This window comes from Xiphias gladius, chromosome 22 (genome assembly GCF_016859285.1).
Source record: "Xiphias gladius isolate SHS-SW01 ecotype Sanya breed wild chromosome 22, ASM1685928v1, whole genome shotgun sequence".
In the NCBI taxonomy this organism is placed as follows: domain Eukaryota; kingdom Metazoa; phylum Chordata; class Actinopteri; order Istiophoriformes; family Xiphiidae; genus Xiphias; species Xiphias gladius.
In genome coordinates, this window is record NC_053421.1 from 5,626,304 (window position 1) to 5,649,610 (window position 23,307).

At 39.6% G+C, this 23,307-nt stretch overlaps 1 protein-coding gene across 8 annotated transcripts in view; it reads right to left on the bottom strand.

Moving 5' to 3' along the window:
• Positions 1 to 23,307, bottom strand: part of LOC120784419 (vacuolar protein sorting-associated protein 13B-like) — a 339,421-nt gene that overhangs the window by 286,216 nt on the left and 29,898 nt on the right. For all 8 annotated transcript variants that reach the window (XM_040118221.1, XM_040118219.1, XM_040118222.1 and 5 more), the window contains exons 7-14: positions 20,198 to 20,372; positions 14,195 to 14,469; positions 11,666 to 11,761; positions 10,064 to 10,186; positions 9,393 to 9,530; positions 5,479 to 5,566; positions 3,010 to 3,195; positions 294 to 463 (exon numbers count right to left, since the gene is read on the bottom strand). In XM_040118221.1, the coding sequence (XP_039974155.1) occupies positions 294 to 463; positions 3,010 to 3,195; positions 5,479 to 5,566; positions 9,393 to 9,530; positions 10,064 to 10,186; positions 11,666 to 11,761; positions 14,195 to 14,469; positions 20,198 to 20,372 (1,251 nt within the window). The remainder of the gene's footprint in view (positions 1 to 293; positions 464 to 3,009; positions 3,196 to 5,478; positions 5,567 to 9,392; positions 9,531 to 10,063; positions 10,187 to 11,665; positions 11,762 to 14,194; positions 14,470 to 20,197; positions 20,373 to 23,307) is intronic.

Genomic DNA, 23,307 nt, shown 5'->3' on the forward strand with positions numbered 1-23,307 from the left:
GCTGAGTGTATAGAAGCTTCCATGTCCGTAGTTGCAATGTGTACTGTCCAGTGGGTAAGCATTACATTACAGACTTTAAGCAAAGTAGCCAAAAGTGCCTGACCGACTTCTATACATTCTGTATAGAATATGTAATAACATTCTTCTATTACATACATCCTTTCTGCATTGTGGTCTGTACACTAGATTTTTACACTTTATTCTTATGCAATGTGAGAGGTTGTAAAAAAAAAAAAGATAAGGAGAAGCATAGAAGAATGTTATTTAGAAAGACGTATGTCTGTGTTTACTACCTTGCATCCCATGAAAACCGGCATTAGTGCTTGAAGGAGGTTGAACTCTGCCATGGAGACAGTGATTGAGACCTGGAGCAGCGTGAGACAAGTGAGTCTGGTTGGGATGAACTCCTCCAAGCTTGATAGCTCTTCTGAAGTAGCTTGACCATGGCTCTCCTCAATCATTTCTACAATGATAATGACAGAACAAAAACAAAAACATTAGCTCTGGAACAAATATCATAACATATTGCAAAGGTGCAGGAAAGGCAGAGGGTAAAGCATAATATTCTTTATAGTACTACATAAACAACTGGTTTACCTTTGTTTTAAACAAGTGAATGTAAACACAAGTATGTAACCTGTGGTGTATTATTTAAAATAAAGTTAGGGAGTGGGAAAGGCAAAAGGCATTTTGGATTGTTTTACAGAGAAAGCGGTTAGCTGCAAAGCACACCAATTTCTTTGAGTGGGCGCCTCTCCTCTATGCCTGCAGCAATAAAACAATAAAAAGGTCTTTTCCAACAAAAACCACCACCTCATACACAAATAAAATAAACAAGCACTATAAAAGTTCTGGCATCTCCAAGAGATATTCATTACAGTGGCTGTTTCTCAGTAGCTTTGTTTTTGAACTATCTCATAAAACCACTCATTCAATCAATAACCAGAAACATCCGGAAAGGCAGAAAATTCAACATGGAATAGAGGCTAGCAAGGTCAGCGCCTACCAAAGTGAAGAGTGACCAGAGCACTGAACCACTAAACCATGTACAGGGCCTACAGTGGACCAAAACCCAAGTATACCCAAGTTACTGACAGCCATGGCTCTGGTGCCAGCACAAGGCTTGTTTCAGTGCAGAAAATGTTCTGTTGGGCTACATTCCCAGCTCTAAGGTGGGCTGAGAACCTGATCCCAAAGCTGTTTTGCTATTTGGCCTACCGCCATAGCCAGCATCAGGTTCATCTGGCACTGCCATGTCCAATCTAATCATACGCCAGGGCTCAAGTCAATATCCACAGTCAACATTCAGATTACAACAAACATGCAGCTCACATGGTAGAGAGGGGAATGATTACATACATTGAAACACTCTCTATTTAAAGCACACAGTTGAGATGAAAATATGATAAAAAGAACGAGTGCTTGAAAATATACACACACTAGCACACACAAAATGTTACTGTCTAAACACGCCTTATATTTTCCTGTTTAACTTAACAGATCCAACTCTAAACATCTTCTTTGTTCCTTCTATTTGTCTTATGCAATATATATATAAAAGGGCATTCACACAAATGAACACGCTGTAAGTAATTTGCAAATTTGAACCTCCTGCTCTAAATAGAGCAAGATCTTATAAAACACCATCTTATAGACACCCGCCAATTTGGCTTCCATTTACATCTAGGTTTGGGGAGGAAAATGAGTCATCCTGAGCTCTTAGCAAGTAGTATATCAGGAGGAGCAGAGAAAGGGACAGGATGAGCAGAAAGACAGTCATGTCTTGACCTCCTGACCTCTGCCTCTCTCCTAGCAGGCACAGAAACACTGTTCTCATGGAGCCAAGACAGGAGTAAAGAGCAGGCTGTCACTTAATTCATTTGCAGATAAGACAAAATCAGGAACGTCCCAAAGACAGTCAGAGTCAAACTCTGTTGATATTGATGCAAACTGTGCTAGTGAAGCTACCAACATTTCTAATAAACATAACTTTCTCAAATCAACAATCAACATTTTTGTTGACATTTTTTTAGAATTACTTGTATACTTACTGATTAACTGATATTTCATGTATCTGATTTAAAAGAAAATGCATAAAATGGCAATGAAAGTTTGCTGAAATACATGGGTTTTTAATGTTTGTATTTACCTTATTTTGTACTGTATCAGGCTTATGTTTGTGTTTTAGCTATAAAGTTATGCTAATCTAAATTAAATAATATTGTAATGAAATGCTATTAAACAAAAAGAGAGGAGAGGAGAGGAGAGGAGAGGAGAGGAGAGCATGGTTTAGGAGAATACGTAAGGCATGTGCTATTTTATCACTCCATCTGCAATAGCTACCTTGGTTTCCTCTTTACGTGCTCTCGATTTCTCAGTTGCCCACCAAGGGTCTAACTATACTGACCCTTTTCCAGAAAATTCAAGAGAGCACAGACACATATAGAAACATGAAGGAATACACTGACCTACCAAGTTTCAGTCAAAAGCTCTATCATAATTATCCCATCATCTATTATCTATCACAGATGCTGAAACAACCGAAACCTGCGGATGTTATCATTTCACAGAAATGAAAGTTATTGCTACAAATATTACACACAGACACACATTCCATGTTCTTTCACAACATCCCAGGGATGAGCTCACCAATAACTGTACAGGGACGATCACTAACAAAGGTGTTTGGCTTAACCTCCCTCATGTGGTCCAAAAGGTCACTACTTTCATGTACAGCTGTGTGTTGAGAGATGGGTTGTGCAAGGAAATAACAATGTGATGAGAATATTGTAAAGTGCAGACCGTTGCAGTTTCTGATCATGAGCGGAATAGAATATAATAGAATAGAACAGAGTAGACGACAACAAAGGATAACAGACATTGTTGAAAAGAGTGTGAACTTAGTTGAGTGTAGGGAGTACAGTGAACTTTTAGTTGCTACCTGACTATGAGCTGTTGAAGTCAGCCCAGTAAAACAGACAGAGCAGATGTTAGAATGAGATGTCTGACCTTGCTGTGGTTTGCAATAGGGTTCGTACTCGTGGTCCATGGCACAGGTGACCATCTTGAGGATGCGGTGGACAGCGCTGCTGTGAAGCCTGACATCCAAAGGTCCCACCACCAGCCTCTTGATGGATGTTTCTTGAACAGCGGGCACTATCTCCTCCATACTCACCACAGAGAAGTCCTGGGAGCCTACGAACACAAACACACATACTAAAATGTATATAGTATGTGATATTACATACTTGAGGATTCTTCTGTAAGTCAGCAAATTTAATACATCTTTCTACATTTTCAAAATCAAATTTGAAATTAAAAAATGAAAGTACAGTAGACATGTCACCTATGGTACTTAATGTACAGAACTGTGTGTGTTTTTACATAAATATTTATGGCAGCAACCTTTTCCCTATATCCCCTTTTTTAATTAAGTACAAGTATAGAATCTCCTCGTCTGTTGGGCAAAAGTACAACAAAGATGGCAGCGGTGTAATGCAGCAGCAGGGAGCAGATTACATTGCTATGAACCACTGGAATGATGAATATTCCAAATGTCCACTTCTCTCACACAGCTGTCCCTTCATTCATCGCAGGCCACTGTTCCAGAGGTCCACTTAAAAAAGATTCAGCTCCACAGCAATAAAAAGGAGAAATTAAAAATAAAAGAAGGGGATGGATGAATGGCAGTGAGGGAGGAAGAGGACAAAGGGTCACAACTTGCTTTATTCCCATTACATTCCACCACTGCACTAAACATTCTTATAGCTCAGAGTCAACACTATGAATTTGACATTTTTAGCTGAAAGGCCTAGAGGATTGGGGCGAAACTCCCCCTGAATTTTGGAGATTTATAAAGGGCAATGGGCAATGCCACTTCCCCTTCCCTTCTTCATTGAGATTTCGCTGTAATGGATCAGGCCTAATATCAACCATATGGCAGCAGTTAAAATGATCAGTGGAATGATGAGGAGGCTGAAATTAGCCAGGATTTAGACAATTCATTTCCCAAGATTAAAAAAAAAGTTTTTAATCTGCAGCGTCTAATCTGAATCTAATATGAAGTCAATGGTGAGAGTGACCTGCGTCGGTTAGTTTTTGAGTTGACTCAGAGTTTAAGTTAGTTCCGTGGCAATGGAGGATAATTTGTTTGGTTGACACTGGATCTGGTCCACGTCTGAGAAGAAGAGAAACACTGACAGAATACAAGCATTCCAATTGTCAAGGGTAACCACAACCGTCCCACAGGAGAAGAGACTGACACTTATCCTGCTGTCAGAAATGACTTTGACATCTCAGGATGACAATATCAATGTTGTTTTTAATTTAGATTATTATCTATAGCTGAAAGCAGGAGGAAACAATAGCCTAGTCAGAAAGAGGGACATGCAGAGAGAAGTAAGATGAAAGAGAAAAAGAGGGAGGCAAATGAAACAACACAGGTGACATGAGACCCCTAATAAATCAAATTATCTGTTAATGTCATTCAATTGGTTCAACCATATCGTTGTTTCTTTGTGTTATTTTAAAACAGACAACTGTGTGCGATATCATGAGAAATTTCTGCCTAAGTTAATCCTCACTGTAACTGGTCATTTCTTCTCAATGAAGAATGATCACCTTACACCATATTTGCATAACATTCATGGGCCATAAAGCTATCCTATTACCTTTTTTTCATTAGTAACAATGAGGGGTTGCACTTTATCAAGATATAATCAGATTTTTTCCCATTAAGTGCTGAGCATGTTAGAGGTTTTTCTTTAGAACTTGTGAATGTCAGTCACAAGTTAGGTGTTAGGTGTCACTGTCATACTTACAAACAGAACAGCTTTCCAGCAGCATTGAAATAAAAATGCTAAACCTCACACAGTAAAGCACAGAGACATTTGCTGGCCAAATCTAACATTTCAAACTGAAGGGAGAATGCTTTATCTCTTAATGGGAACTTTAGATCTTTCAGTCTTGAATAAACATTCTTGAGTGCTGAATCTGAGGAATGAGAAATCCTGCCCGTCTTAAGGCTTCTACCAGGAAGAGTGACACCTAATTAGGCAAGAGGAGCCTATTCACTTTCTCAAGAGCTTACAGGTAAAGAGACAGGGGGGAAACAGTGTTTCAACAAGCAGCGGGGAGAAAGAAACTCAAATACGTGTCAGCGCAGACTAAACACTTCTGACAGTTGCCCTCCAGGTAAGTTTGGGGTGAGAGCGAGGACAGGAAGGGTCAAGGACCAGGTGGCTGTGACTCAAACAAGACAAACTCTTTCTTCAAGTCTCCAGGGGGCTTGTTTGACAGAGAGGAGAGAAGAGAAGAGAGAGAGAAAGAAAAATGAAAGCAAGAGAGAGAATAAGATAAATAGAGAAAAAGAAAGAACAAGGCAGAGAACAGGAAAGCATGACAGATATAAAGAAAAAGAGAGAAGAGGTGGCAAGGTGAGCAAACAAGCTCTGTGAGGAGGAATGAATTAGACAATACCTTTGCCACTGCTGTTCTCCATTGTGTAGAGATAATCCATATAGAAAGCACCAAAGCGCTGCATGCCCGCTATCTCCGTGTAGGTCTCCTGTCAAACAAAAGTAGAGCTAGGTAAACATTCAGCCGTAAGGGAGCAAACAAGCTGATAGGCTTCAAGAGTGGCAGTGACTGGGGTCAAATCAGCGATAAAAAGAGTAATTGAGGGGTTGATCGACTTAGTTCGATATCATTTTTTACGGGCCAATAATATCACTAGTATTCAGATCTATTTGCAAAGACTTCTTAATCGGAAAGATATTTAATCGGAGCAGGAAGACAGAATTAAAAGTGTACAAGTTAGTATATCTAACCGTCTTTTCAATACTTTACAGTGCATAGGAATGTGATTTACTAGAAGTCTCTTTTTTTAATTGAGTAATAAGCTGAAAGGAAGTGAAGGTTTCCTCATTCAGTTGGTGCCTGGTTGTAGGCCACTGGAAATATGTTTCTTATCTATTTAAAGATAAGAAATCATAACTGTCTAACTGGGATTTTGGCTGATACTTTTAATCTAAAATTGCAAAATGTTATGGAAATATTTACTAAGATAGCAAAGTGCAGAATTTAAAATCCTTAATATAATGTAGAATGTACCAATGAGTAATATATACAAGTTTGGAAATGAAAGCGCTTTGTAACTGTAAGTTTCCTAACACTAAAATTGTGTTAGAAAAGTTTCTATTTCGATCTGGCCTTGCATTTTCTATCCCGTTCAGGGTTGCAAGGATGCTGCAGCCTATCCAAGCGCACATCAGGGAAAGGGCAGGGTACGCCCTGGACAGGTCACCAGTTTATTACAGGGCTAACACATATAGACAAACACTCATACTCAGACCAATGGGCAGTTTTCAGTCCGGCTTTCACAGGCACCATAGCACTGAAACCGCCCTTCTCAGGGTGACTAATGACCTTTTAATGGCTGCCGATGACACGATGTGCTCAATCCATGATGACTGGATGACAGTCCATGACAGTCGAACACAGCATTCTGTTAGACAGACTGAGGCACTGGGTAGGAATATCTGGTACACCTTTAAAAAGTTTCTCCGTATACCTGTTAAAAGGGAGGTTCTGTGTCTCCATTAATAACCACTTTTCATATTTTGCTTCGGTTAAGTATGGTGTCCCTCAGGGATCAGTTTTCGGACCATTTTCATTTTTCTGCACATGCTTCCTCAGGGCATACTGTATTATCCACAGACATGGCATTTCCTTTAATTGTTATGCTGATGACACAGGCTTTTTAACAAGATCCAAGAGACCACATGTGACCACATCACACCTATTTTTAGAATTGATTTTAACATCTTACTGTTGACTTTTAAGGCTCTTCATAGCCTCTCTCAACGCCATATATCTGACCTCTTAGGCCCATACGAGCCAGTACATAGCCTGAGATCCTCGGGTAGAGGTCTTTTATCCGTTCCCTAGTCTGAAAGAGGAGATAGAGCATTCGCAGTCAAAGCCTCAAAGCTATGGAACGAGCTGCCTGACGAAATCAGTTCAGCAGATTCAGTGACCTCTTTTAAGTTTCTTATTAAAACATACTTTTATCGGAGACCTTTTTCTAATTTTACTTTTTTTTGACTGCCCTTTTTCTGGCAACACTATAATTGGTTTTATTTGTTTTATTTGCTTTTTACTCTATCGGAATTTGTTTTTATAATCTGCTTGTTTTAAAGTTGCTGCCTTGCGTGAAGCACTTTGTAACATGGGTTTAGAAAAGTGCTCTATAAATAAAGATCATTATTATTATAATTATTATCATCATTATTATTATTATTACTTAACAGTATACATTTGAACTAAATCTGCATTCTATGGACTAGTGTTATTACTGACAAGGAAACCTAGATACAGGCAAGAATGTGGACTTATTCTTGTATTTTTATTCTTGAACTAAAAAGTGAGAATTACCGAGCAACAGAAGGAGAGAGACTGAACGAGGCCCCTTACACACACACACACACACACACACACACACACACACACACACACACACACACACACACACACACACACACACACACACACACACACACACACACACAGTTAACACCTCCACCCAACACTTACCAGCTAGTTCTCTAAACAGAGACTTCAATGGAGCCTTATCACAGAGGCAGGTTAATCAGTAATATTTATTAGGGGATATCTAATAGCTTTGGCATGCTTTTGGATCAAAGCCATTAGATGGTTTCAAAACCGCTAATGAAGTACCACTAAACCTTTGACTCTTCCACTATCAAGTATGGATAGATGGATGGATGTCCAAACAATTGCTTCATTGAGGGTCATGAACATTTCTTAGCAGAGTTAACACTAGAGCTGTGATGGCTGATGAAGTGAGCTGCGAGTTATCAGGAATTAAGACTACTACTTAGATAGCAGGAACAATCCTTTACTGCAGCCAAGGGCTAATAGTCAGAGTGGTGAGGTTTTTAAATAGAATGATTTATTTAGAACAGAAATTACTGAGTTAAAAAGGACAAAATTGTATTAACTTAGTACTGCTAGATATTGCTATATATTGCATTGCATTGCAGCTTTTTCAGATGAAACCAGAAGAAATACTGGTGCGATTATATAAGATTGCTGTTGACTGATCCAGATAAACTTCTATTAGCAAAGTAATTAGTGTGTTTGCTTTAGCGTGTCACTTCCACTAGCCTGCCACATCCACACTGATGTGTGTTTTCTTCTCTTTAGGTGTGTGTTGAGCTGATTATTGATCCGGCTTGGAAATGCTTAATTTTGTCATATGGTTTTGTCTCTGCTGTCACTTCTGTTGAATTCTTTTGAATGTTTTATTGTAAGTCCTCTGAAAAAAAATGCTTGATTTTGAATATACTATATACAGTATGTCACCGACAACCTGTAATGCTGGTCAGATTCACTACAGGCAAACCGTTTTTCTTACGTAGCTGTGTAGCTTTTCCGAAGTAGATGCTCAAAGAGGACCTGAATCGGACATGCATGGTCTTACTGTATTTAGAGGAAGTGCATTGTGGCCTTATGTTTCAGCAGGATTTGGAAAAGCTTGTCCATGCATTTATCTTCAGTCGACTCAATTACTGTAATGATGTGTTTACAGGTCTCTCTGAGAAAAAACAATCGATCAGACAACTGCAGTTGATTCAGCATGATGCTGCTTGAGTCCTCACTAAGATTAAGAAAGTGGATCATATCACTCTAGTTTTCTGATCTTTGCACTTGCCTCCTGTATGTCAAATAACTGATTTCAAAACAATGCTTTTGGTTTACAAAGCAATGAAAGGTTTAGGGCCAAAATACATGTCTGATCTGCTGCATCCAGACCCCTCAGGTCGTCTAGGACAAGTCTGCTTTCTGTCCAAAGGGTCAAAACTAAACATGGAGAAACAGCACTCAGTTTTTATGCCCCACATACCCAGAACAAACTCCCAGAGAACTGCGGGTCTGCTGCAACTCTCAGTTCTTTTAAATCAAGGCCGAAGAATTTGCTAATGCCTTTTATTAAATCAAATAATGACTAATTTCTTACACTGCACTGTAACTTTCTCTTCTATTTTTCAATTTTTGTTTTCTATTTAACTCTTTTTTTAATTTATATCTTAATGTTTTTTTTGTATTGTCTTATGTTGCTTTTACATTTGTCTTAATGCCTTTTATGTTTTGTGTTTCATGTATAGCACTTTGAATTACCTTGTTGTTAAAATGTGCTATACAAATAAACTTGTCTTGCCTTGCCTTCCATCCAAGCAAGGGCAATGTCTTCAACCACCAAAAACAGATTTTTTCCAAAATACAATTTCAAAAATATATATGTTTGAAATCAATATACTTTTGTAAAGTAGTATTGGGGATGGCCACTTCTAGAAATCTTTTTTTGTGACCTTGTGATTAGCTGCCTCTAGGATGAACTCAGCCCTGACTCCGTTGTTCTCTGGACTGCGGTAGTCAAAGAGAGAGTTGGTAAGATAAGTCATTCCTTTACTGCTCAGGCTGTCCCCACAGCTGAAGAACACTGCATCCTAAAGAGACACGGGGAAAAGAAAAGGGGAAAATTAGGAGAAGTATGAAAGAGAGGCTGCTCAGTGAATGTAAGAAATATTTCAATTATTTCAGATGTAACAAAAACACAATCCAGCCCATACTACATGAAAAAAATCTTATCCAGATGTATTTCCAAACTATTTAATATAAATAATTCACCGAAAAATATCAACTAAAAACTCACAGTTAACACAGTTGATGAAATACATTGATTTCAATTGAGCCGCCCAAAACCGCTGTACTGTATATCAGCATATGGTGAGAATGCTGTTGACACAGTGATGTATGTGGCAAAATCAGAACATTATGGTGAATTACAAAAGGCAGCTGGATCACACGCTTCCATAAACAAATCAAACCACATCTCTACCTCCTTCTGAGAGCTCTTAGTAGCAATAGAGGCAGGAGACATGGTTTAGGTGTAAGTAAACACTTTTCTGGGCTTGTAAATTCTTTTTAAATCTTCCTCTTTCAAGTTTTCCGCTTTTTTAATTGGTTGGGCTGTTTTAACCTCTTCACTTCGGTTCATGTTTTCCTCAAAATCTCGTACTCCCATGATGCCTTTCAGGCACAGGGCCCGGCAGCCCACAAAGCCAATCTGACAATCGAAGAAGGGCTCCCCCATCATCAGCACCTGTAATAAAGACCAGAGGAAGAAACTTCAACAGTTTTTTTTAAACAGGAAACCGATCAATAAAATAAAATAAATATTAACAGACTTGGCTGGATGGTAAAGAAATTTGAGGGGAGACAGTGTGAGGTAATTTAAAACTGAACAGAAGGGGAAAATGTCAGCTTTCCTCTCCAAAGAGAACACCCAGGACATTATTAGTAACAGTACAATGCTTCAAATAAATTAATTTGACTGAATTACCTTTTTTCATCCCAATAAAACAAAAACTGTGAAATTAATGCCAGTTCAAGACTGAATTTATTGTGGCCTTATCACAAACAAGGCTCTCCACCATAATGTTGGTTTGTGGGCTCATTTCATTGTGATAAAAAAAGCAGGGGGTCAGACAGCTTCCATTTTCCCTTGAGAGTGGTGTGTGCATGTGTGTGTGGTAGCAGTCCAGCTGCCCCTTTAACCATCAAGGTGTGGTTGTCCCTCACCCACCATGCCTTTGATTTACACAGCAGACAGCTAAACAGAGCAATCCAATAAACCTTAACGTTTCACCACAAAATAATTACAAGGCTTAGTTTTCCCTGTTTTACTAGCCACCCCTTTGCCTTTCAATGCTCTCACTTTTGGTCCCAGTTCAGACTGCTTTCTCTCTCTTCCAGCAAAAGCATAAATTACAGAAATTGGAATTGGAAATCTCTCAAAATTCTCACATCTGGTAGAAAGCTTAACAACAGAAAACCCGTCTCCTACTCCAACCAGGTAATCAGAGAAAAAGGTTTAACAATATTTTCTACACCTTGGGGGAAATGCGGAAATGATCAGACTTGGGCTCGACTCAAACACAGATTCCACTGTGTTCAAAACAGGCCACATATTAGTGACCTGGAGGGGCTTTATAAATATGGTTGGGGGAGGGAATTAAAAGGAACCTCTGTCCAAAAGTGAATAAGGAGACAATAATAATAATAATAATAATAATAATGGAGAATCAAAGGAAGGACACAGATCTCTGCTGGTCTGGTCTAGCGATGATGAGTAACAAGACTGTTTCAGATGGGTACAATTGGTAGAGGGCATAATGTATATCACTAGTAAAATCAGTTGGTTTGGGCCTTATGTTGTTTTCACAAAAATAAGATTCATCACCAGTAATACTGTCTACAACCTTAGGGATGGGTAAAATGACCTAAAATCTATATCAGGATAAATATTTACATTTGTCTCTTGCTCATTTCTAATACGACAGGACCAGGTAAGAATTTCTGGACTGGACATGAGGCTGTTTGGTTAGTTAGTTAAACTCCAAAGAGCTTCCGCTGGTTATCATAGCAAGTCTCTGCTCATCTTATGCAATGTAGACAATTTATTGATTAAAAACTGAAACATAAATAAAGCAGTAAAATACTATGATCCATAAATCATGTTCAGCCTCAATACAATTGACATATATCAGAAGACTGTAAGAATTGAGATGGAGACTCTTACCTCAATAGTGATTCCCTGTTGCTCCAGGCACAGGACCTCTCTGGACTTGACCTTCTGAGGACTGTAGTAACTGCTCTCTGAATGGGTCTCTGTCAACTGAGACAGAAGGAAGAGAGACCGAATCCATTTCATATTCTTCAGAATGATCAAAAATGGACTCAAATGATATACAAATATCAAATAAATACATAACTTAGCAGCAACAAGTGAAAAGCTTCAAGAAGTGTAACAAAAATACATCAAAGCAATAGACCATGAAAACAAAAGACTTTACAAAGTTTAATTTTGTGTTACATTACAGTAGATTGACAAAGTAGATTATGTACTTAAAAATCATTAAACCAAAGCAAAACTATTGAAAAGTGTGCAACACTAGGTAAGTATTTAACTAGTATTATGCCACCCCAAAATACTGGGGGAGAAAGAGGATAAATTAAAGTTTTTTTTTTAACAGAATAAGTAAGTTACAGCAAAAATACACGTCACAAAAAATCAACACTAAAAACTGGAAAGCATATGTCTCTGTGTGTGCGTGTGTACCCACAATTCACTTCTGAAACAGATACATGATTTGAAAAATAAACAAAACCTACGTAAGTCTTTGGATTTGAGGGGCAATGAGGCCCCTAAAAATAATGCTTAAAACCAGTAACAATAACATCCAAACAAGGACAGATGACATTTTCTTAGATCAGAGACTGGGTACAAGCCTCGGGACTTTTTGGTCGTTTTCTCTTCCAAGTTTGGACTCAGGCCAAAGACATTCATCAAACCACATGACAGCCACTCCTCTCTGATTTTTGGGGAGGCCCTCTCTGGCTTTATTGGGGACGACAATCAAAAACTGACTAAATCACTCAAGATACCAAGGGGAAAAATAATAATGCACAAGTGATTGTTCGTTGGCTATTCAGATAATTTGATAAACGAAGAGGAATTGTTCATTAGAACATTCATTCTGTGTGTAGAAATAGTGTAGAGGCAGAGAAAGATTGCCTGGTCAAAACTAGCTGGTTAGGGTCAGAAGGGTACATAGCTGTGACAGTTTTGAGGTTGGCCAGTCTAAAAACTGTGGTTGTAGAGCAGAACTGTGCAGGCCCCGACCCATTCAACTTTAACACAGGAAGCAGGTGCAGAGCGTGAGGCAGCTGTGCCTTATTATTCCTAGTGATGGAGCAGACTCTCTAACCCAGCTCCCTTTCCCTCTTTCGTTTCTGATCGTTTGCTCACGTGCAGGGACCACCCCACCCGAACCAGCATGTTCCTGGGAGCAGTAGTGAGCAAGGACGTTAAATTACCTGACTAAAGAATTGCTCAGTCTGACAACATCTGCGGAAAGAGGCTAAATAGCTGCCCATCAGATACAGACAAACATCATCAATGTTTATCCCTTAACAATAAGGCCACCTTGGCATTACCCCAGCTATACTGATGGGGCATTTCTAACTGTACCTGGGCCTGAAACAACACAGCAGAGAGGACAGAGAAGCAGCATAGCATTGGAGCACCAACACGAACGCTTAATATGGCCAATAATATTCAGAGATGCTCTTACTGATACTTTCCTTGGTACCATTCCTTCATTATATTTCGGCCCAATTAAAGGCTTTGGGAGTCCAACACAAATCAAAAGATTCTTCATGAAGCATCTTGAAAATATTATCAAGTTGTATGTGAATATTGGCGTACTTTGTCTTTGTGTCCATTTCTCAGAAATGTAACAGTGGAAAAGTTGAAAGACTTTGGAAACACTAGAAATTTGCTATTGTTGAATAAAATGAAAATACAAAAAAAAAAACACGTTTCTTAAAATGAAAAAAAAAAGGCATGAAGTCCGGCATGCAATGAGAGTTTGGCAGGTGTGCAAAAATGAAAAAGGGGAACAAATGGTCAAGGCTAAACTTTGCATTATGTGTGTAAAAGTCATTAAAGTGTACTGCCAATTTCTCAGATCAAACAGATCTGGGGAGTAATGTGTCAGCAATCTAAAAATACCTCTCTGATTTCACGTGCATGTCAAACTCAGGCAGTGGCTGTTCAAAGACATGAATTTCCCTCAAACTAAATACTTCCTTGTAGGAAAGCGACGAGAACGTTTAAAAAACCATCCTTTCAGCTGTCTGCAATTACTCCAGATGAGAGGCAATTAATTGATTAAAAGAACTCAAACAATGCAGGAACAATTTAAACATTATTAGAAAAGCACCGAGGTCTGTTTGTCCTGAGACATACACTGTACCTTCACTTCACTGATCACACACACACTGTCAAGTACACAAGCACGCACAGACACACACAAACACACACACACATACACACACACCGACATAGACACACAAACAAACACACACAAACACACACACACACACAAACACACACAAACACAGAGATGTGATTCAACTTTACACATGAAAAAAAAAAAACTATCGTCACCCAGTGTATGCTGGCATTCATTCCAGCCCCCATGTGTAATTTAGTAATGAATCATTTTTGATGATGTATGTTTGTTTTTTTAAACATCTGATTTACCTTGAAGGTAACAGAGGCTTTGGTGCAGTAGAAGCCTATGGAAACAATGGGATCTTTGTGTGTGTGTTGCTGGGGGCTGCTCGGGATGCCTCCTGTCTCTCTCTGCTGGTAGAAGCCTTCCACACTTTCCTCTTCTGTGCCTACAATGGCTGGCACAAATGACCAAGCCCAGGACATCCAGCCCTGGTCAGCCTCTTCAGGACTACCAGACTGCATGTAGAGGTCTGTGCTGGAGTACTGGCTACTCCCCTGGCTTTCCATATCCACATCCATCCCTGGAACAGAAAGAAGTCTTAATTAATTATAATGCAAATATAAGCAGAATTTTTTTTTTAGTTTAAATAGTGATGGGAAAAAAAGTCAGGGCTAGTGCCTGCAGGTCTTCTTTTACTCCAAGAAAGAGTCTTTGAGAAGCTTAAGATAAATATTTAGTCAGTTACTATTCACACTTCCAAACCTACAAAGATCTGGTGCATATAATGTAGATTTAATAAAAACATGTATAGTTATCCTAAATAAGAATCCTACTTAAAAACATGGGGTCATAGTCTTGCGCAAGAAACAAATGTATTACATTTGTACACAATAGTGTTGCCAAATTTACATTACATTCAATTCAGGTTTCAGATGAAAAACAATTCCCCCTCAGTATGCTTTAACTACAAGAGATTAATCAATTTAAAGAGGCAGGTTCTGAGAACAAACTGGTCAAAAAGAGAGAAAAGTGTTGATAATGGAAGTCTCTGTGCCCAATGCAGCACACTAAATTAATTTATCCATGCCTTCAGGGTAGTTTATTACAAGCAAGTTGTTTCAGCTGTCAACTGAATGCACAAAAACAGCACAGACCAAGGCAGTTTCACAGTAGTTGCTGCCAATGCTCCAGTATGCAGGTGTGCAAGTATTTCTGTGCTGCATTTACTCACTGCTACATGAACTCTACAGAGAGAGGGAGGGGAAGTCCATCTCAGTGGAGGCCAGAAGGCATAGCCTGTCAGCCAGCATCCTGAAAGAGGTGAGCCTTGACTAGGCCCAGTAGAGAACTGAGGTCAGGGCTGTCTGAGCCGGACCCAACAGCAAAGGCCACATCCACAAACGCATTCAGCAAAGGGTTGGGTCACATATTTGTATAGAGCTAACAGACTGAAATGGAAGCCAAAAGGGAGGCTGGATAGCTATGAGCCATCAGCACAAGCTTAGCTTGGCTTGGGGTGCAGGTGAAGGCTAAGAATGGTTAGGTGTGGGACTGAGTGCAAGAGCTTGACTGGAACACTGGCTTCACACCGATGAAGAGGGGAATGAAGAAAGTAGTGGGGAAAGCAGATTGAGACTGAGTGGAAGTTGGACTCCCTGGACTTACCAATGGGCCAAGTTATAACTATGGGAAAAAGCCTGGACAAAAAAGGACTTTAGTAAAACAAAAGGCCTGGGGTTAAAGATAAACAGAAGCTAACGGCTGTCAATGGGCAGGTTCTTGTGTTGGCAAACAGAAAACTTTAGCAAAAATGGGGAAGTAAGTACTTGGATGACCAATGGGATCTAAGTCTGTGAACTGGCATGTTGATGGTGTGTATGATGAAAGACAAGCAGAAGTGTGGTGAGGCTCATTCACTATTAGCTTTCTGCCATTTCTTAGCAAACCATCTAGCGGTTCACAGGTTCCCCAAACCACCATGCGCCAACTCTGTCCCTGATCCCCACCTCTGAACTCGTCCCATCGTGTCTTTTTCCATACACACTGGGAGAGAGGAAGCTGATGTCAATACACAAGTATGTGCAATCCCATTCCTTGTGGCCTCACGTCCTCTGTGAGAAAACAATATTGTCCGTGAGGTCACAGCTTAGGAATCCCAGAGGCTAAGGCGGTGAAAATTATGACATATTTTAATTAAATCTTTCACTTTGCGAATTGGCAGTTGGAAATCCCATGTTATGGCTTTTTAGTCACCCCCCCCCCAACCTCCCTGTCCGATTCTGTCTCTCGTTTCTCTTTTTTTCTCTTTTGTTTTTACTCCATGAAGTCTTTGAGGTGTCAGTTCAACAAGTTAAGCTCTTTCGCTTCACGTCACAGCCTGACGAAGCCTACATTTGAATTGCAAGGCAATCAAAATAAAAGCACAATTACCAATCAAGTGATCAAAACAGACCGGCTTAAGGAGACTTTGAAGTATTAATCCAAAGAACTGACTGAAAAATTCCCAGAGAGTGATGTGAGCTGGCCAAAATGTATGCTGCTAAAGCTCTATGACCACACAGGTGTGAAATACAACCAAAACTCTACTTCACCATGAGAGCAATCAAAGCCTAAATTGATCTTTTTCGTGGACAACTAACAATATCAGTGTGTGCATATGTCCATACGCAGAGCTCAGAAGCACTATGTAATAGGATATGTCAAGGTCAAAGTTGGTTTCCATGAGTCCAAAGTCTCCAGGCAGTGGTGTATGTCTAAGCTTGCAAGGGAGTGGGAGTGTAAGTTAGTGAACAGCTGAGTGACACTGAGACAGTAAGAGAGAGGAGAGAACTGAGAGAAGGCAGTGCCCTTGCAGGCCAGTAGATGTCCCTCCATGTTTATGGAGGGAGAGGTGAACTGGTTACCTGACCGCTGAGCAAATGCTACTCTGTTTATCGTCTTATGCATCTGCCTGGTGTGCATGTATGTTGTATGTATACATGCACATGCTCAGGCTAAGTTTGATAGATATTCAGAGCTTCTCACATAGGCACAAAAATACATACCAAACTTTAGTGCATCTGTACAGGAAACCGTATGTCATGATTAAATGTAACACAAACACACTCCTTTTATTTTTTCTAATCTCATATTATGTGTCTGTTCATTACTTCCTCACAGGTAATACAGTGCATACACACAGACGCACTTCAGTGCAAAGGCCTAACTACTTTCATATAAAAGAATTGGACAAATATTAACATGTGTGTTGTATATTGTTTCTACTTGCTTAACATTAACATCACAATATTTTAAAATTCATTTTATCAATCATGGCAGAAGAATTTAAGATAATGCTGTGCATGATAAAAAGCTGTTTCATCCATGTCCCTAGGGTTCTAAACTCAAGGGCCTCCATATCTTCACACCAATATTAAAATGTGAAAAGATGATTAGAAAGAGGCCTTGCCATGTCACTGGTCACTGGGAGCCACATGAGGTTTATAAAGGAGAGATGAGATGATCTGGCTGATGGTCAATTCCATTTGATAAGCCTCTGAGGACAGAGAGGGTTAGTTCTCCTACAAAGCAGCACTAAACAAATCGCAAAAAAAAAAAAAAAAAAAAACTTAGATACACCACTGGACAAGCACCCCAAAACTCCAGGCACCCATACACATCTTCAGGCATATGCTATACCAAGGCACACACATCCACACACCCTGCCACACTTCAGCAGCCACAGTCCTCAGTGCATAATTCTTCACATACTTGTTGAAACCATACAGCTTTCGCTGCCGTGACCAGCTGGTCTACTCAAGAATGTTAGTCATCTATGTTTCCAGCTGCTGAAATTTCAGTGACTTCATTGACTATCAGACAGTAGGAAAACTAGCTGTCTATTCCTGACTGAAATGTTGCTTTGATTAGTGACACACAAGTATCCCGCACCATTCATCTATTAGTGCTTTTCATTAATGAGACATTGGCTCTTACCTAAAAGAGAAAGATTCAAACAAGAACATCCATCCACAGTGAATCATGGGAGCATAAACACATTACAAGGCTTTCTCCACTTTGTTAATTGGCAAAAAGAAAAACACATTCACATGGGGGAAAAATCAATATTCCCTTTGAAATGTTCTAGAAAGAACCGTTTTCAATTGAAAGTCACGGCTTATTAATATGGCACGGAGTGGATCCAGACTGAATCCATTACTCTTGCCTCAATCTTTTGTCCACATATCTACACACGCACGCACGCACGCACGCACGCACGCACGCACGCACGCACGCACGCTTATACACATACATTTTTTTCGTAAAGACGAACACATAAATATGAGTATTCATTCAGTCCAACAGCAGAAGTTACAAAAACCAGGTCACAGCAAGAGTAAAAAAAGAAACAAACACACACAAACAAACACACACACGGCAATGGAGCCAGGATATACAACAGAGACTCACCACAAGAAACCTATGGGAAATTAAATGAATGTGATGAAGTACTAGGTATGATACTGGGATCATATTCCAGCAACCATGTGACAATGATTGCGTCTTACAAACTACAAACGACTAAAAATAAATGTGCGTGTAAGCCAAGTCAGTCACTATAAGTGTCAACATACAAGAATACTGCAATGCACAGAACCTATCAATGGTAAAAGCTGTCTGTACTTGTTAAGAAAGATACATTATATTTTCTTATTATGAATAAATCATTTGAGCTGTACTCTGCTACTATTATCCAAAGAATTCAGCTTCATTACTCAAATCTGAAATGAACACACTGAAAACCATATGTTCGTGAACAAGCCCAAACCCCTCCCAACCCCCCACCCTAACAAACACACACACACACACACACACACACACACACACACACACACACACACACACACACACACACACACACACACACACACACACACACACACACACACACAAGCCCCTGCCCCCCCTTCAGCTTCTTCACTCTGTCGATTACTTCCAGCATAACAAGATCTGGGGGCGCTCAGGTTCCAAGAGCTGGTCCCCTCTTGTATATTTTTGTGATGGGATATTAATTCATTCTCAGAGGCTCCACATAGCAGTAGCATGACACTGACTCTTACATCTGGCATGGGACATTGAACTCAAAGCTGCGCCAACTTGCAGTAAGAGTCCCAGGCCAACAGACAGGGAGCAAGTTAGAGAGAGTGAGAAAATGGCCTGTTTTGTGTTGGGCTGCTTGCTTCCCCTCTGCCCACCACTTCTCCTCCACCATAATTTGCTCCTGGTGCTATGGAGACTGATTAGCCCAGGACTTCAGCCCCTTCTATTCGGCTGGGATAAGGATGAGCAGTTGGGATAAGGATGAGATGAGGAATAATTGGGTTTTTTTTAAAGAAGTTGGCTGGAGGTATTATAAGTATATGGTCGGTGTGTCGGTGTGTGTGTGTGTGTGTGTGTGTGTGTGTGTGTGTGTATGCCTTTAACTCCTACTTGTGTATAAATGCTCCAGGTGGCTGTGCATAGTATGCAGTGAGTGTATGTCTCTATGTGTTATGCCTGTGAGAGAAGCCAGCTGCATGTGTGTATTTTGCTCAGCTCCTGGACGTGCGGAGTGTGATTTCCTATAGTGCTCCAATCAGAAAGACAGATGGGCCTGTGTTTGATTCATCCTTATTTCTTCCCTTCATCCGCCTCTCTCCTGCCTCTATCCACATGGAGGTTATCAGGCCTGACGACAACGGTCTGGGTTGAGTTACACGCTCTGGCTTTTGTTTGTGGAAAAAGCAGGAAGAGCGCACACCATGGTCAAAGTGATTTTAAATGTCCCATTTAGGAACAGCAGCATATGGGCTGACATAGCCCCTGAACACAACAAGGTAACATGCAGAGCAACAGGAGCTGTCTAAGGAAAAAGTCAAAGCTTTGTGCATGGTCTGATGGCTCAATAACGACTTTAGAGCTTTATCAACCATACTGGCAACAAATGCTCTACTCACTCTGAGAACTATATATATCTTTTAAATTAATTTTGAAATAACAGAATGATGGCTGTAGAAATATTAAGACTATCACAGTGAAATTTTCATTTATTTTGCAGTCCATGTCCTTCCTTGGTACATGGGAAGACATGTACAGCTACAGCACAAGAGTTTCAGCACAAAGCACAACTGAGAGCAGCTTTAAAGAAACTCAGCTAAGATCTTTTGAAAACATTCAAAATAAAGCAACCCAGTTTTTTGGATAGGAATAAATTAAAAATAAAAAGAGACAAAAGACTCTAATGGTTAGAGACAGAACTGTAACTACCCTCCCTAAGAGACCTCACTCACCAGATAAACTTCCTCCAGCCTCCCTGACATGACCACTGCCCTCTTCTCCCTCGCCCTCTTTGTGTCCTCCGATTTCCCCATAGTAGAGGGCAATAATCAGCTGTAAAATGCGGATAAACATAGGTAGCTGCTGATCAGTAATGGACAACTTCAGGCTCTCCACCATGGTCTGGATCTGAGAAAACATAGGGAAGGGAGCCATAAGAGAGATTTTGAAATTTGATTTGTTAAATTACCTGTTTAGAAATGGGCTACAGGCCCAACCATTTCTGGTGGGCTAATGCATAGTGTGAACACAGAATATTTAACAAAAGAGATTAGAGCTGCCCAAGGACCTATAAGAAATGGTATGGATTCCCCTGGATGCTGACTGTTGCATGTGGAAGACATGGGTTTGTATTATACATTTTGTATTATGCATTATAAATAACATAAGATTCACAGTCAAAAGTGGACTGACCTATGTTATTGTTTAAAATGTTGTAACAGATACAACTATTCTAAATGTGGCAAATCTTTCATGTGCTATTATGTTGATGGGACACCGTGAAAACCTTACTGAAGATCCCTAGACCACAAAGTTCGTTATCGACTGTATATAGATGGAAGTGAGCCAGTTCTACTTTAATTCAGCCTGTTGAGAAAATTAGTTTAACGGATAAATGGGACTGAATTCAATTTAACATGATGTAACTTTATGGTGGACAGATGACAAATGCAATACACAGAACCAGAAACCACAGACAGCCACAGTAAATTTGCTGGCTAGAATCTAAGAAAGTTTACAAAACTCACTATTTTAACCAAGGGATTTAGAAGTAAAAAAATCACCAGCAAAAGAATTATCTTGCTTTTTCCTTTGCAAATAGTTTAGATTTGACTACATAAACAAAGCTCTAACCCATTAAGGAACAAGACTCTAATATGTGATTTTCAACAAACATCTTCCTCTGTTCCACTGACAATGAGCAGAACAATGACTGACTGCCTATGAGGATACTTGCCAGAAGAGCACTTTTTTTCTAAACATAACTGTTGCTATTATTTTGAAATTAAACTAATTTGATATTGATTCTCAACATCGGTACTGTAGTTCAAAACCAGTTGTTTCATGACATGAGCTACCTGTCTAGATTTGGTGTTCCACATCAACATGGTTGACTAGATTTTGAACAAACACTGATAAAATTGCACAAGATAGGAAGAGTATATTCCTCCCTAGGGTAGCGTTTTCAAATCTACAACGATGAAACAAAGTGCCATTTTTCATATAGGCAGTACAAAATTAACTTAGATCCTGATAAAAGTCAAGTCTCTTTAGAAAGCAACTGAGTCTAAACCAAATACTGGTACTACAGTGATACATACAGTTAGGTCCAAAAGTATTTGGACAGAGACACGATTTTTGTAATTTTGCCTCTGTGCACCACCACAATGGATTTGATACAAAGCCATCAAGGTGTGATTGAAGTGTAGACTTTCAGCTTTAATTCAAGGGCTTTAACAAAAATATCATATCAACCATTTATGAATTGCAGCCATTTTTATACACAGTCTTTCATTTTCAGAGGCTCAAAAGTAGTTGGACAAACCAACATGATTATAAATATAAGGATTATTTTTGGATAATTGAATGAAAATTCTTTGCAGTCAATGACTGCCTGAAGTCTGGAAACAAAAGACATCACCAAATGCTGAGTTTCCTCCCTTGAGATGCTTTGCCAGGTCTTTACTGTAGCCGTCTGCTGCTTGTTTGTGGGTTTTTCTGCCCTCGGTTTTGTCTTCACTTAGTGAAAAGCATGCTCAGGTAGGTGAGGTCAGGTGACTGACTTGTCAATTGAAGTATATTCCATTTCTTTGCCTTGAGAAGCTCTTGGGTTGTTTTCATAGTATCATTTGGGTCATTATCCATCTGTACTGTGGCGCACCATCCTATCAGTTTTGCAGCATTTGGCTGAATCTGAGCAGATAGTATAGTCTTATGCACTTCAGAATTCATCCTGCTACTTCTATCAGCAGTCACATCATCAACAAACACCAGTGACCAAGTTCCATTTGCATCCATACATGCCCATGCCATAAGACTGCCTCCACCATGTCTGACAGGTGATGTGGTTTGCTGTGGATCATGAGCCGTTCCTTTCCTTCTCCATTCTCTTCTCTTCCCATCATTCTGCTACAAGTTCAGCTTGGTTTCATTTGTCCAAGAAATCGTGTACCAGAACTGGGCAGGCTTTTTTAGATGTTTTCTGGCAAAGTCTAATCTGGCCTTTCTGTTCTTGAGTGTTACTAGTGGTTTGCACCTTGTGGTAAACCCTGTGTATTTACATTCATGAAGGTATCTCGATTGTAGACTTTGTCAATGATGCGATCATCCACTTTAGTTGTCTTCCTTGGTCTTCCAGGCTTTTTGATGTTGCTGAGCTCACCAGTGCATTTCTTCTGTTTTAAGAATGTACTTGATTATTGATTTGGCCACTCCTAAAGTTTCTGCTATCCGTCTGATAGGTTTGTTTTGTTTTTTCATCTTAATGATGGCCTCCATCTAATGAATCGACATCTCTGGGCCACAGATTAAGAGTTCCCATGAACAATTACCAAATACAAAGTCAACACTTGGAATCGACTCCAGACCTTTTATCTGCCTAATGTGTCATGAAATAATGAGGGAAAAGGCCACACCTGTCCAATTGTCAGTCAACTGTCCAGTTACTTTTGAGCCTCTGAAAATGAGGGACTATGCATAAAAATTGCTGTAATTCCTACATGGTTAATGCAATATTTTTGTTAAGCCTATCTGAATGAAAGCTGAAAGTGTACACTTCAATCACATCTTGATGGCTTCGTTTCAAATCCACTGTGGTGGTGTACGGAGGCCAAATACTATAGACCTAAATTTATTATTTGTAGCATTATCTTGTAGTTTTGTGAAAGAAGTAAAATCTTGCCAGAACAAACAGCTGTTTTCCATACATATCCAGAATGTCAGTGGACAATGGCCTGAAATTTAAGTCACTGACACATTTTCCTGCTAATGTTTTGAGAACATCTAACTTAACAACAGCAAGTCACATGTTCCTCTAACAACTGTAAGCTGCTATTACAAATTT